General features: G+C 45.4%; 1 protein-coding gene across 3 annotated transcripts in view; it reads left to right on the forward strand.

Annotated features, from left to right (window-relative positions):
• COG4 (component of oligomeric golgi complex 4) overlaps positions 1 to 13,225 on the forward strand; it is a 29,935-nt gene that overhangs the window by 13,137 nt on the left and 3,573 nt on the right. For all 3 annotated transcript variants that reach the window (XR_002101207.1, XM_019535603.1, XM_019535601.1), the window contains 7 exons: positions 2,462 to 2,595; positions 5,225 to 5,343; positions 6,104 to 6,270; positions 7,139 to 7,304; positions 9,366 to 9,428; positions 11,300 to 11,416; positions 13,123 to 13,215. Coding sequence is in view for 2 of the 3 variants with exons in the window: in XM_019535603.1 (XP_019391148.1) it covers positions 2,462 to 2,595; positions 5,225 to 5,343; positions 6,104 to 6,270; positions 7,139 to 7,304; positions 9,366 to 9,428; positions 11,300 to 11,416; positions 13,123 to 13,215 (859 nt within the window). In the remaining variant the exon portion in view is untranslated. The remainder of the gene's footprint in view (positions 1 to 2,461; positions 2,596 to 5,224; positions 5,344 to 6,103; positions 6,271 to 7,138; positions 7,305 to 9,365; positions 9,429 to 11,299; positions 11,417 to 13,122; positions 13,216 to 13,225) is intronic.

A 13,225-nucleotide genomic window follows, 5' to 3' on the forward strand; every position in this document is an offset into this window, starting at 1 on the left:
CAACAGGTGTGAGACAGGTAGGTGGGAAGGTGGGGAATGTTGAACTCGTGATTGCATTTTACCAGCTACAATCTTGCAGGTTACTTGAGGTTTTTCTGATCGCAGGCAGGTTTATAATGTGCCATAAATCCCAACATCTATGTTTAATCCTTGGTTTGTTTGTTTTGTTTTTTTTCAATCCAATAGATTTATGAAGTTCAGTTCATAGGCATGTCTACGAAAGGTGTTTTGTAAGTTCCCTTTGAGGATTAGAACTGAGAGATCAGAGAGGGAGTGATTGTCTTGTGAGAAGTGTGCCCTCACAGGTAATTGGATACTTTTGTCTTTGCTAGATTTTTGGTGTGTGTTCATTCTGGTATGCAGTTGTTGTTTGGTTTCTCCTACGTATTTTCCATCAGGGCATCTTATCAGGGCATTTAGTGCACTGGATAAGATGTATTACATTTCTGGTGGTGCAGGTATATGATACAGGAATGGTGATGATTCTGTTGTAGGGTGTGGTTATTGTGGGACTGATGGAGATGTGTTGGCAGGTTTTACGTTTATTGTCCCAGCATAGTCTGGATCCATTCGGTGTGCTCTGGGCCATACGAAGTTTGCTTCTGGTGATGAGGTTGGCAAGGTTCGGTGCTTCTTTAAAGGGTAGGATGGGTGGTTCTGGAAAGATCTCTTTAAGAATTGGTTCTTCTAGTATGGGTTGCAATGGTTGATGATTTTTCATATAGGTTCCAGGTAACAGTGATATGACATAATTTTTCCAGGTCCATCCATGGACTAAATATAGATATTGGATTTATGGCACATTATAATCCACCTGCCGTCTGATAACCCCAGGTAACTTGTCTGCTTCACCAGTTCAATGTTCCTTGCCCCCGCCTACCTGGCTCTCACCTATTGTTTCCCATTCCCTCTGATTCTCACTGCCATGCATCTGTGTTGTCACACACCTGCATTTTAACTTCTGTTACACCCAGGAGACACCGCACACAACACCAACAGGCTCTGTATGCCTGAAGATGGGTGTTTGTGCCCAAAAGCATGCCAAAAACAATTTTTCCAACTATTTAATTGCTCTAATAAAAGATCTGCCTATGTCCTTAGACCAACACAGCTACAACCATCAACCGTATCTGTATTGTGCAATTCTGTTGCATCATTTTCTCTCTAATAGAGTGCAGTTCTTTGTTTCATTGTTCTTTTTTGTTTAAAGTGCTTGAAAGACTCTTTAAAGGGTGCCAAGAATTCACAGCAGCGTGTGCTCTGGAAATGTATTAGAAGAAAAATGCCAGCATATAGGTTGACTTAAGAGTTTTTTGTGGTTATACTTGATCATTTAGTGCATTGACTTGTGGGTAACCTTTTTTTTTTCGGAAGTCACCCTCTTAGGGCTTTTGCTGTTAAGTAAAATGAAAACAGTAGTGCCTCCCAATAGTGTTCCAGGATGACTCAAGGCTTTTATTTTTATCTTGTTTTTTAAACCCTTTTGCCTACACTGGCAAAAAGTCTCTAGAAGTAACAAGACCCATTTTTCATTTAAATGAAAAGTTGCCTTTATTTGCCCTGTCAGTGTTCTGCTTTTTTACGTGCAGGTCCAGTTGTGCATTTCCTGAATTTAAATGAACCAGATCTGTTATTCACAGATACAGACTAGCTAAACTCGCCCAAGGAGTTAAGTGACCAGGAGTTTTGAAACGTGACCAAGCTGGGATCGCATTTATTGCTACTATAGTTTCTCTCATCCAACCTATTGGTGTTTATCATGACCACCAGCAAAATGGGGGTTGTTCTGTAATTATCTCTTGGAGAACTTTTTGATGAATGTAGCCTTCCTCATGGTATGTGTTCTGTACGTCTGTGGTGCTTGTCTTTGCAAATTGCTTGAGCAAGGATGTGTCTTGTGATTCTGAATATAGTAACTGGTAACAATCCCTAGGAGAGTTGAGTTTCCCTTATGCTTCAGCATATAAGCTAGGTACTTAAAGACTTGGTTAAGAAGAAGCTTCTGCTCTGGTTAGGTAATTCTGTAATTGTCCACTACTGTCATCTTGCACACCCCTCTAAAACTTCTTGTGCTGGCCAGTGTTGGAGATGAGATACTGGACTCAGATTGACCTCTGGGCTGATTCTCTGGGGCAATTCCTCTGTTCAACTGCTACTTATCATAATGGAGATGTGTTTCCATTTAACTTGGTATGTCAGTCAGGGGAGCTTTTAAGGGTAGAGGGAAATCTGGGAAGGAACAAATTTTGAAATGCCTATAAAAGTGGAAGTAATGACTGGCCCTCTGGACCCTCCTACAGATGGCTGTCATCGTGCTGACCTTTGGCATTCACAGCTCTGGTGGAAGTGGATATTAATGTTCCCATAGCAAAACAAAAGTGTGTGCATTGCTTGCTTAAGGAAAATCCATGCACTTTGTTTTGTGGGCTTGATACATAGATTCTCACTGTGCCCCTTGCAGGGAACTTGACCCCATTTTAACTGAAGTCACCTTGATGAATGCCCGCAGTGAGCTGTACCTCAGATTCATCAAGAGACGAATCATCTCTGACTTTGAGGTGGGAGACTCCATGGCCTCAGAGGAGGTAAAGCAAGGTAATGCTTCAAATGCCAGTGCTTGCCTAGCTCTTTATTCCCCTATAGCTTCCCACTGATTAAATTTGTCTTTTTTTTGGTAGGAGTAGAGTATGCTGTAGCACGTTGCAGACTGCGTGCTATGCAGCCAAGTGCCTGCCTGCATAGTGTGATCTCTCAGTGACCTATCTCTTGGGGCAGGCCTTGTTTTTCATTGGCTGGAGGGCTAAATGACACTGAAAATAGAAAATCTGACTAGTAGATATAGTCAGGCTCTTCTCATAGGTAGTTTAGAGCTCAGTTTTTACCTTCAGTTACTTGTTGTCAGCTTCAGCAGCTGAAGGGATTGCATTTCACACTTGAATGCAAGAGATGGACTCTTGTCTCCAGTGTCAAAAGCAATGTTCAGGGATGGTGCCCAGGCCCTGGCATCATGCTGTTGCCCTGAACCATGTAGATGGGGAGATCCCCAGGTCTTCTCTGTTTTACCTCTGGCAAGCATCTGGTAACATGTTCTGCTTTAACCCTTGAAAGCAAGAATTCACCAGCTTTTTGGGCAACATCTTAATGGTGAGGGAGGGGAGTGCCATCTGGGCACTTGGGGTGCACCGATAAAGATTTTCTTGGCCAATACAGATAGCTGATAATTAACCAGCCATATTGACTGATCTGATAACGGTTATTTAGTAATAAAGCTTGTTGAACGAGCTGTAGTTCAGGTGCTCCCACCACCATTTCTAAGTTTAGGGACGCTGATACAGGAGACATGGCAGCAATTTAAAGCAGCTCTTGGAGCCATTGTAATTAAAGCACCCACACACACACTTCCAGAGGACATGTAAAAGTGCCTCATGCCAGTTGCAGCCCCTGCCCTTCAACCTGAGCGGGGGGCAGCTGCCTAAGCCTGAGGTTGCCCACGGCTGGGTGGTCTCTGGGCACTTTAGAGCAGCTTTTGGAGGGCCACCCCCTCCGCTTTCCAGAGGCTTCCTTCCAGGCATGGAAAGGACCCTGCTGCACACAGCAGGGGGAGCAGTTGCCCTGGTCCCCTGCCAGGCTGTGCCCCAGCCCCTGGGGCACAGACTCCTGGGCATTGTAGGTTAAGTCACGCTGGGCTGGGCTCTACCCGCCCCAGTCGCTGAAAGCCAGAGATGTGCCTTTTATAGTGCCCGCCTCAGTCCCAGCCTTCAGTTTACACTGCACTGCACCAGTGCCCAGGACACAGTGGCAGCTGCTGCGCTCTAGCCCAGCCCACCAGTGAGGGGGTGGGGGTGTGTCCGGAGGCCACAGCATAATTAATTATCAGAGAACATTATCTGTTAAAATGGCCAAAAAAATTCAGTAGCCGATTAATGTTAATTTTCCTCTTATTGGTGTCGATCTAATACTCAACTGATATATCAGTGCACCTCTACTGGGCACTATTACTTTCGGTTAGGACCGCCTGGGTCACCTCTCTTCCTATTTCTGCCTGTGTAGTGTCCCTCATGGGCACTCCAGCAGTTGTTTGTGTGGAAGGTAGATACGTTGGTCCATATCATATCGGAACCAATAAAAAGAAAATTGACATTATTGGCAATTGGATTTTGTTTTTGGGCTTATGTGGCTAATAATGTCGCTGATTTTAAATGCTGCGTGCATATGCAACTGCAGTGTGTGCACAGCCAGCCCAGCAGCAGAATCTGGCTGGTAAATCTGTTGGGCGGGGGGGATTTGAGGTCCAAGTAGTGAGAGTGGGACTGGGGCTGGGTGCAGTTACTGCCCGGCCCTAGCCCACGGTGGCAGTCTGCCCTCACCCCATGTGCAGAGTGGCACATGCCCCTCATGGCTCCCACAGAGGTGCATACAGCAGCAGGAGTTGCACCCCATGCTCCCTGGACAAGCTGCTTGTGGCTTTGTCTCGGGCCCAGCCTCACCCCCTCCCTCACTGCAGGGGCCTCGATCTGCCTCCCACCCCTTTCCTTCTCCCACCTCTTCCCCCACAACAGACTTAACAGCCGGATGCTGTTCTCAATGCTGCCTGGCTGCATATCAACAATTGGATTGGTATGAGCCAATATGGTTAGTTAATAATCGGCCATTGGTATCAACCCAAAAAATCTTTATTGGTGCACCCCTAGTGGAAAGGTAATAATTGGGGTTATATAATGTTGGACTGGAGTTAATGCTATCAGAGAGGGTTTCTAAAAGCTTTATACAATGAATGACCCTTGCAGAAAGGACTGTAACACCATGATTTACATCAGTGTTCCAAAAAATATTGCTTTGAACAAATTAGCTAAGCGGGGAAAAAAGAACTTCCACAGACACTTACGGAGCATTGTAGAGAAGGCCCTAAAAGATGTCGTCTTAACTGGAGACAAAAATGCTTATGCGAGGAGCAGAGAAATAATGCGAGAGCGCAAATGCTCCAAAGAGTTCTTCTAGCAGAATGAACAGGTTACATCCAGAGCAGGATGGTTCTTTTTGCCTGTCTTTTAATCATGGCTCTTAGCTGTGTAGAGTACAAAGACAGTAGGGTTTCTACAGGGGGACACCTGCTGGGTTTTGTTCAGGTGGGTGGCAATTGCCTCTTTACAGGCACAGAGGTGGGAATGTGGAAGCACTTTCTAGCTCTTACCCAGTGGTGGTAACTCTGACTTGCATTCTTCAGAACATCAGAAGTACTTGGACAAGCTCCTCAATAACTGCCTGCTGAGTCGCACTATGCAAGAGCTGATTGGCTATTACATCACCATGGAGGAGTACTTCATGAGAGAGACAGTCAATAAGGTAAGGCCTGTAGCACTGCCTCTTAGGGCAGCCCAGCATAAAAAAGGCATTTTCCAGTCTAAAGGGGAGCTTTTTGCATTTGTTCACCTGCTTTCCAATCTTGTCCTAACATTCAGGGAAAGACCCACAGTCATCTGTTGTGTATGGCAAGTGCTTGCAGTTCCCCTTCAGCCTGTGGCCGCCAGAAGTGAGCAATTCACCCTGGGTGTCATTAGGAATAATATCACATGGGAAATATACAGAAGTAATTGGAAAAACTTCTTTCTGTATTTCACTTCCAAATGTTCCCCACAGCAGTAACTTGAAATAATGGATGCTTAGCTGGTTATGGCCTGTATGCAGGCCCTACTTCATGAGTGGTATGGCCAGATCCTGTAGCTTAGCAATGCTCTGCTTTGTTGGTGCTTAGTCTTCACAGGAAAAGCCAAGGTGCTTCAGCAGTTGCTGATGTGAACACACTGTTTTTCATAGATTTCATAGACATTAGGGCTGGAAGGGACCTCAGAAGATTGATTGAGTCCAGCCCCCCGCCCAAAGGGCAGGAAGTCAGCTGGGGTCATACGATCCCAGCAAGATAAGCATCCAATCTACTCTTGAAGGTGTTCAATGTAGGTGCTTGAACCATCTCCAGTGGCAGGTGCATTGGATGCATCAAGAGGGAACCTGTGCTTGGAACTGAGCTGTGAGCTCCCAGGTGACTTCTGAACCTGCTGGTTCTTTATCTACTGAGCTCCCTGCCACATGTTTACTTTTCTATCAGGCTGTTGCCATGGACACGTATGAGAAAGGTCAGCTGATCTCCAGCATGGTGGATGATGTCTTTTACATAGTGAAGAAGTGCATTGGGCGTGCCCTATCCAGCTCCAGCATAGATTGCCTTTGTGCCATGATCAACCATTCCACCACAGAGTTGGAGTCCAATTTCAGGTAATGAGGTAGGCTGCTGGCACGCAGCCCTGGCAGCCAACTACTGCTCCAAGTCCCTGCAGGAAATGTAAGAAGATGAATAGCTAAGATGAGCTACACAGGACTTGTCACAAATGACCATAACTCACTTCACCCTAACGCTGAGCTGTTCTTGGATACTTGGCAAACATAGATAGCACTTACCACTGTTTTCTGTTTGCTGAAGAGAGGACCTTGGGTGCTTTCTAACAGGAATCTTGCTTCTTTCATGGAACATGCTGGTGGAAAACAGGCATGAAGCTAGGTGGTGCCTAATTTGATCAGCAGGCACAGAGTGGTTTCATGTAGTAGTAATGGGCTAGAAGGGGCAAATGGGGACAAGGGCTGAAAATAAATCATGTAGCTTGTCTTCATGCAGCCCCTGCTTGGTTACTTCCAGATAGCCTCCATGTTACCCATGAAATTTCTTAGGACTACTGTTCCACAGGACTCCTAGTGGCTGTCTAAGGCTCTTGAATTGGGACAGAGTGGGAGGCATGCAGAAGCTGGTCTGCTCCTGTTCTTCATCCTAACAGGAGAATAGACAGCAAATGCAAACATTTGATAACTCCCACCAGGTTGTTGGGAGGAGGGATGAGATATCTGGATGAGAGCCCAGGATGCTTCTGGATGTTTTTTTCAAGTCTCTTCTGTTTGACATACGGTTCCTCTTGATGTGCGTAGATCCTGATTCCTGACTTGAGCAGAAGGGAGCTGGGTCATGCTACTTTGATAGTGTTGGGCAGAGGAGAGTGCTTGTACAATTGCTGGCTTGGCCACTTCCCAGTGGTACACCATCCACGTGAGTAGTTAGTTGAACTAAAACACACAATACTCTCTCTACCCTCAGGGAGGTTCTATACAACAAGCTGAAGCTGGGTTTCCCAGCCACCACCTTCCAGGACTTCCAGCGAGGTGTGACCAGTGCAGTGAACATCATGCACAGCAGCTTGCAACAGGGCAAATTTGACACCAAAGGCATTGAAAGCACCGATGAGGCCAAGCAATCCTTTCTGGTGAGTTTTACCCCCTTTGTCGGTGTAACATTGAGGAGGGTAGAGGGAAGGCCAGAGTCTTAGATGATACGAGATAAGGGCTTTGAATATCAAGAGTTCCTGCAATCTGAGGGTCTGCCTCATGGGCTTGAGTGATGGTGGGGGATGGAGAGCTGGAGTTGGGGTATGCTGATCTTTAATTCCTAGTAGGAGCTACAGCCTCACCTCTTGTTAGAAAGTCTCCCAGATCATATCAGTCTAGGGAAAAAGCCACCAAACAAGCTGTTGGTCCAGAGCTTTTCCCTGGACTGGGAAAGTGACTTTGCTCCAGGATTGCTACTGATGCCTTTCTTCAAATTGCTCTGCAGAGAGGTATTTTGAGAGCTTACAGTTTGGGATGGGAAACTTTTCTGGAGGGTTTTCTTTGATTTAATTGAACAGAAAAACTAGCTCCAATACCTGCCTTGATAAGACCCTTCTTTAAAGGTGGCAACTGCACCTCACTTGGCCTGTGAAGTCTCTCAGTTGTACTGTTCACAGTAGCCCTGCAGCCACCTGTGTGTATGTGTGTGTGTGAGCCTGGTAATAACCTCTGCAGGCAACAATTGTGTGAGCCCTGAGAGATTGGTCAGTAGTGGTCTTCTCCTTTTCATTTACTCTTGAATCTCTTTCCCTTTGGATAAGTACTGCTGAGCTTCTGGGACAAACCTCGCATGGTCATGGGAGACCTCACTGACAGAATGACTGTCCTTGCAGCTGATCCAGTCCTCACCAGCTCTGAAAGGGGTTTCCACTGATCGGCAACACTGCTCTGAATTGAAGCTGAGCAGAATTACATGGGAAGGCCTCTGTCAACTTCTAAATAATGGGGCTAGTTAGGAACTGTTGTGTGGCAGGCACACCCCTCAATACATTGCAGCACTGTGAATAAAGAGACTCTGGAAAGAGAATGCTGCTGCTTTCAGTGATTCCCTTTTAGGGTGGAAACAGCTGTTGCTGCTCATCACCTTTGCCACCATAAAAATTGCTATGGGTGCAAAGGCCCAGCAACCATCCCAACCCCTTATTGTGCCACAAATAGTGGCCATGCCAGAGTTGATATCAACTTGTGCCACTGCTTAGTGGTGGGCATGTTTTATTTTATGGTGGACTAGCATCTGCAGCTCAGAGCTGTCTGCTCTCCAGCTGACTGGGCAGATGCTTCTTGGGGCTTGATTGTCCCAGATCCTGGGTGCATATCTTGGGGAGTGAGGAAAACTGGATAGGTGCTCCCATGGCCTGAGGGGCCTCATCCTGCATAGGAATTGCCTGGTCCTGCACACTGTGTGCCTTCAGCCCCCGAGATAAAATGTCATCCATTGTCCCACGGTATCAACAGGCAGGAAGATATGTGTTTTGCCCAATTAAGTGGGTTGGTTGTGTTGGGACACAACCTGGCACAGTTGATCTGCTTCATTTGGCAACATCTAGCTTCCATGAATTCAGTGCAAGATAAAAAAAATCAAAAGCACCTGTGAAGAGAGGGTGCTTTATTTCATTAAACTCTGTGACAGGTCTCTGACTTTCTTCTAGCAAAGTGTTTAAAATGTTAGTACTCTCACTGGAGCTCCTCATACACCTATCTCATTTTACTGTCTACATGAAATCCTGGCATTACACTGACATTTAGGTGAAGAGCAGAATGTCACTTGAGCTGATGCTGTAATTGGGATTTTCTAAGTGCAGGAGAATTGCTGACCCCTCCTACCTAGATACGAAGGAATTGCTTTTCATCTTTGCTTTTATGGACCCTTGTTTGTTATCCAGTATTTCATGTGTTGAACCACAAGCTCTGGATGTTCACAGCTCTGTTTGCTGTGATCCAGTGACCATATATGTCAATGTAGCTTCTTCCCTCAAACATACAGCTGAATTGTCCTGCAGTGTGACAAACAGCAATGAGGGAATCTGCTAATACTCAAACTGCGGTGTGGGGAGGGTATATTGGACATCATGGGAAATCTATCATGCCTTCCACATGTATGTGTATATAGTTTTATGTACTGAATTTCTAGTGGATTTTGCTTCTTTTTTTACTCCTAGGTGACCCTGAACAATGTAGAAGTCTGCAGTGAAAACATTATGACCCTAAAGAAGACTTTGGAGGTATTTTCTGGATTCTTTATTGGCTTCCCATAAACAGGCTTCAAATCTCCTTGCCTATGCAGCTGAGTAAGCATTCAGGGTTTCTACTGAGTGAGTTTAGCCTTTTACCCATGATCTTGGCTTGGGGTGACCTGTTCTGCTGGTCTAACTCTATCATCAGGTGAATCATTTCATAGAATAATGGGATCTGGATGGAACTGCTACCTCCCAGCATGCCAACAAATTAAATGCAATTTTTCCCTAAAGCGTGTCAGTAGTTAGCTGTCATTATCTACAACGATTGTAATTTTTGCTTCATCAGTTTGTAATGTCCCGTCCTGTCCCATCGTCATTGTCATCGTTGTTCCCTTCCCCCCCGTGGTTAACTTGAATCCCTGCTCTGGGCTGTTAGTGCTTGTTCTGCTCTCAAGTTAAAAAGAATTATTGTTGTTTAGCTCCAGGTCTGTTTTTCTCTCCTCTAGGCTGAATGCATTGTCATATCAATCAATCATTCTTTACTTTTCACTTTCCAACCCTCCAGTATCACTTCTGTTGATTTGCCTTTGTGCTTTGTTTAGATCGTCTGTTTCTTAACAAAATGATTTGTATATACAAACTTGGTTCCTCCTAAAGGATTCCCCCCACCTGTGGTAGCCCAGTGGGCCAATCACAAAATAAAATCTGACTGTAAAACCCGCAGTGAGCCAGTTTTTGTTGTTGTTGTTGTTGTTGTTTTTTTTAAGTCACTCCATCCTCTGAAGGGTGAGGAATTAATATTTAGCATGTAAAATATAGTACATGGTGTACGGAGCTTACAAAAGGCTTAGTTCGGTGCCAGAGGGGAGGATAGTTATCCTTTGAAGAGATTATGCAGTTAGCAAATGCAAGAAAGACAATGTGTGCGGTCATAGAAAGGCAGAAGAATATTTCATAAAGTCCATGTGGTTGATTAATGTTAAATATGGACCTAAGCTACCTGTGAAGGGTGTGTTCTCCATAGATGTGTTCATGCTAGTCAGCATTTGTTTGTTTAGGGCTAGGTCATTGGGTTGAATATAGAGAGAGAAATAGTGATGGAAGTCAGAGACTGAAGGCAGAAATGGGATAGGGGAACCTTGGATGATGAGGCAACTCATCCGCAGATTCAGTCAAGTACTTAGATGGCATAAAAGCACACACAAAATTGTGCCTACCCCAAACATGAGGCTGATATCAATAGTCGACTTGTAAGACTACATGCTGGGGAAAGCTCCAGTGACATTTCCAAGGCAGAATGGCCTTTTGTTTGTACAGCATCTAGTACAGCTAGATCCTAGTCTATGACTGTAGCTCTGAGGTGCTACTAAAGTACAGTTGATTAGTGGCAATAGTAATTATCCAGTTTAAGAGAGCTTTGTGCTGTTGATGCATTAGGCCCAGAAGAGGAGACGGGCTTGCAGCTTTCTGGAAAAAAAAGATTGATTGGCTGAAGCCTACATCCAGGCCAGAAATGATCTTGTTGAAGTCCTAAGTTTTTTTTTAAAATTATAAAAGAATTCTAAACACCAAATAAGCCAAGAAAAGGGGGAAAGTTTGATTTATAGCCCTTGCCACTGGTCTGCTCCATGGTTTTGGGCAAATTGCTTCACCTCTGCTGTGGTTATCCCTCTCTTAGAGACTGCTATCCAAATCCTTAGTGGGGAGGGCATGAGGTGCTACTGCAGGATCTATCATGGGAGTAGCTCCAGTCATAGAACAGGGTCCCATGGCACTGGGCACCAGGCAAGCAGAAAACAAACAAACAAAAAGTCTCCATCCCAAAGAGTCTGCATTCTCAAAGCAGAATGCAGTGAGCTCCAAGTGTCCTTTATCTATAACCTGCAGTCTGCTTATGGCTGTGTTTTGTCCTGCAGAGTGATTGCTCCAAGCTGCTTAGTCAAGGCTTTGGGGGTGAGCAAGCCCAGGCCAAGATTGACAGCTGCCTCTCTGACATGGCTGCGGTATCCAACAAGTTCAGAGACCTCCTGCAGGTGAGCTTCTTGCATTGTTAGAGCCAGGCTGTAATTGTCTGTGTGGTGCCCTCAAGTAGAAGAAACCAGGCTTGCTTTTGATATCATCAAAAGAGGATGAATTTGGTTCAGCACCAGACCTGTGCTAGCTCTAATCTTGAGTTCAGTCATTCTGGTGGAAGGTGATGCTGAGAGGAGCTACCATGTCTTCTTGATATAGGAGCATACACCCTGGTCTGAATATGAGGGATGTCTTCTGGTTGCTGAGGAATAATATATGCTAGGTGCAGAGCCAGGAAGAACATGGCTCCCTCTACTACTGCTGTTAGTTGAAGAAAGGCTGTCTTGGCAGCTAAAGGAGCAGTATTTTTAATAGTAGCATTTGTAGCTGCTTCTTCATAAGGCACCACGGTGATGTTTTAAGGGCTTGAGTAATGATGTTGGCATAAGGTTTATAATCAGAGCAGCAGCTATTCTTGTTCCTCAGTATCCCCCAGATGTCACTTGAGAACCAGCATCTCTGCTCCCTTATTCAGCATCCCCTTCCCTCACTTGGGGGCAGGGAGAGTTGTAGCTAAGATTACAGTCTCATATGGTATCTCTGATCAGGTCCTCCAGAGATCTCTGAGATCCCTAACAAGGAAAGGGAAATGGAGGCCAGATAGTTCCACAGTAAGGTAACCAAACAAAAGAGGACTTTATACGAATAGCCCTTGAGGCGAATTCTGTTCTTCACAGAGAAGTAGTAAAGGGCAAAACCATGTTTTTATCTTGCTTTGCAGTTATTGTAATCAGTTGCCTTCAGCAGCCAGGCTCTCTTGAGGCCCAAGGCTAATAATAAAACAAAATGGTCCCTGTTTAAATAGTAAAACTTCTTTGTCTGATGCTAAAGTAGTCTAGTTAAAGCTGGATGGAAAGCAGCCGAGTCCCTTGTCAGTGGCCTCCCACATTGCCTGAATCACAAATATCCCTCTTCAGTAGTAAAAGGTGGCTGCCAGCAGAGCCACTAAAATTTTAATTAAAAGCTTTTGTTAAATGCCAGCCACAGTCTGTACCTGACAAGAAGCACTTCTCACTTGGTGAATATGCCTGAAGTCCCTTGGAGTCAAGCTGGGGGCTTCTTGGCAGGGGAGATTTTTTAGTGAGTTGTGTAGCACTGCAGTGACGTGAGGTTCATTTAATTTCCAGAACGTTGCTCTTGGGGGAGCCTTTGTGAGAATGAGCGGTAACTATTCTTTCATCCATTGCTCTAAATGTTTCTTGTTGAAGAAAGCTTTGCTGGAGGTGGAGCATCCACTGGCATTTGGTCTTGGCCGCCTTCTCCCTGGCCCCAACAGTATTCTGCAGTCATGCTGTGGTGGAGAGCATGCTGGCAGAAAGCCACCATCCTGGGAACAGAAAATGGTAGATGGGTGAGCCTCTAAAGTTTATCTGTGAGTCAGGAAACTGGCAAGTTCAGTTAGTGAACCTCCCCCACCCATCTTGAGGCCGTTCTGCCTCTGGGCCACAAGGTCATGGGACCTGGCATCAGAACTCCTCATTTCCATTCTACTCTGCCCCAAACTTGTCACTTGACTCTGCAGGTCACTGCCCTTCTCCATTTGCTTTCTCATGTCAATGTAACATCAGTGCAGCAGGCTCACAGCTGTGAGTAAAGGCTGCTGTCTGCTAGCTGCCATGCAGTTGTGCTCATTTGTTTGACATGTGCTTCTCCTCTCCTTCCTCAGGAAGGTCTGAATGAGTTGAACAGTTCAGCCATCAAACCGCAGGTGAAGCCCTGGATCAACCTGTTCCTTTCAGTCTCCCATAACATCGAGGAGGTAAGTGAAT

This window comes from Crocodylus porosus, unplaced genomic scaffold (genome assembly GCF_001723895.1).
Source record: "Crocodylus porosus isolate Cpor-Errol unplaced genomic scaffold, CroPor_comp1, whole genome shotgun sequence".
Taxonomy (NCBI): Eukaryota; Metazoa; Chordata; order Crocodylia; family Crocodylidae; genus Crocodylus; species Crocodylus porosus.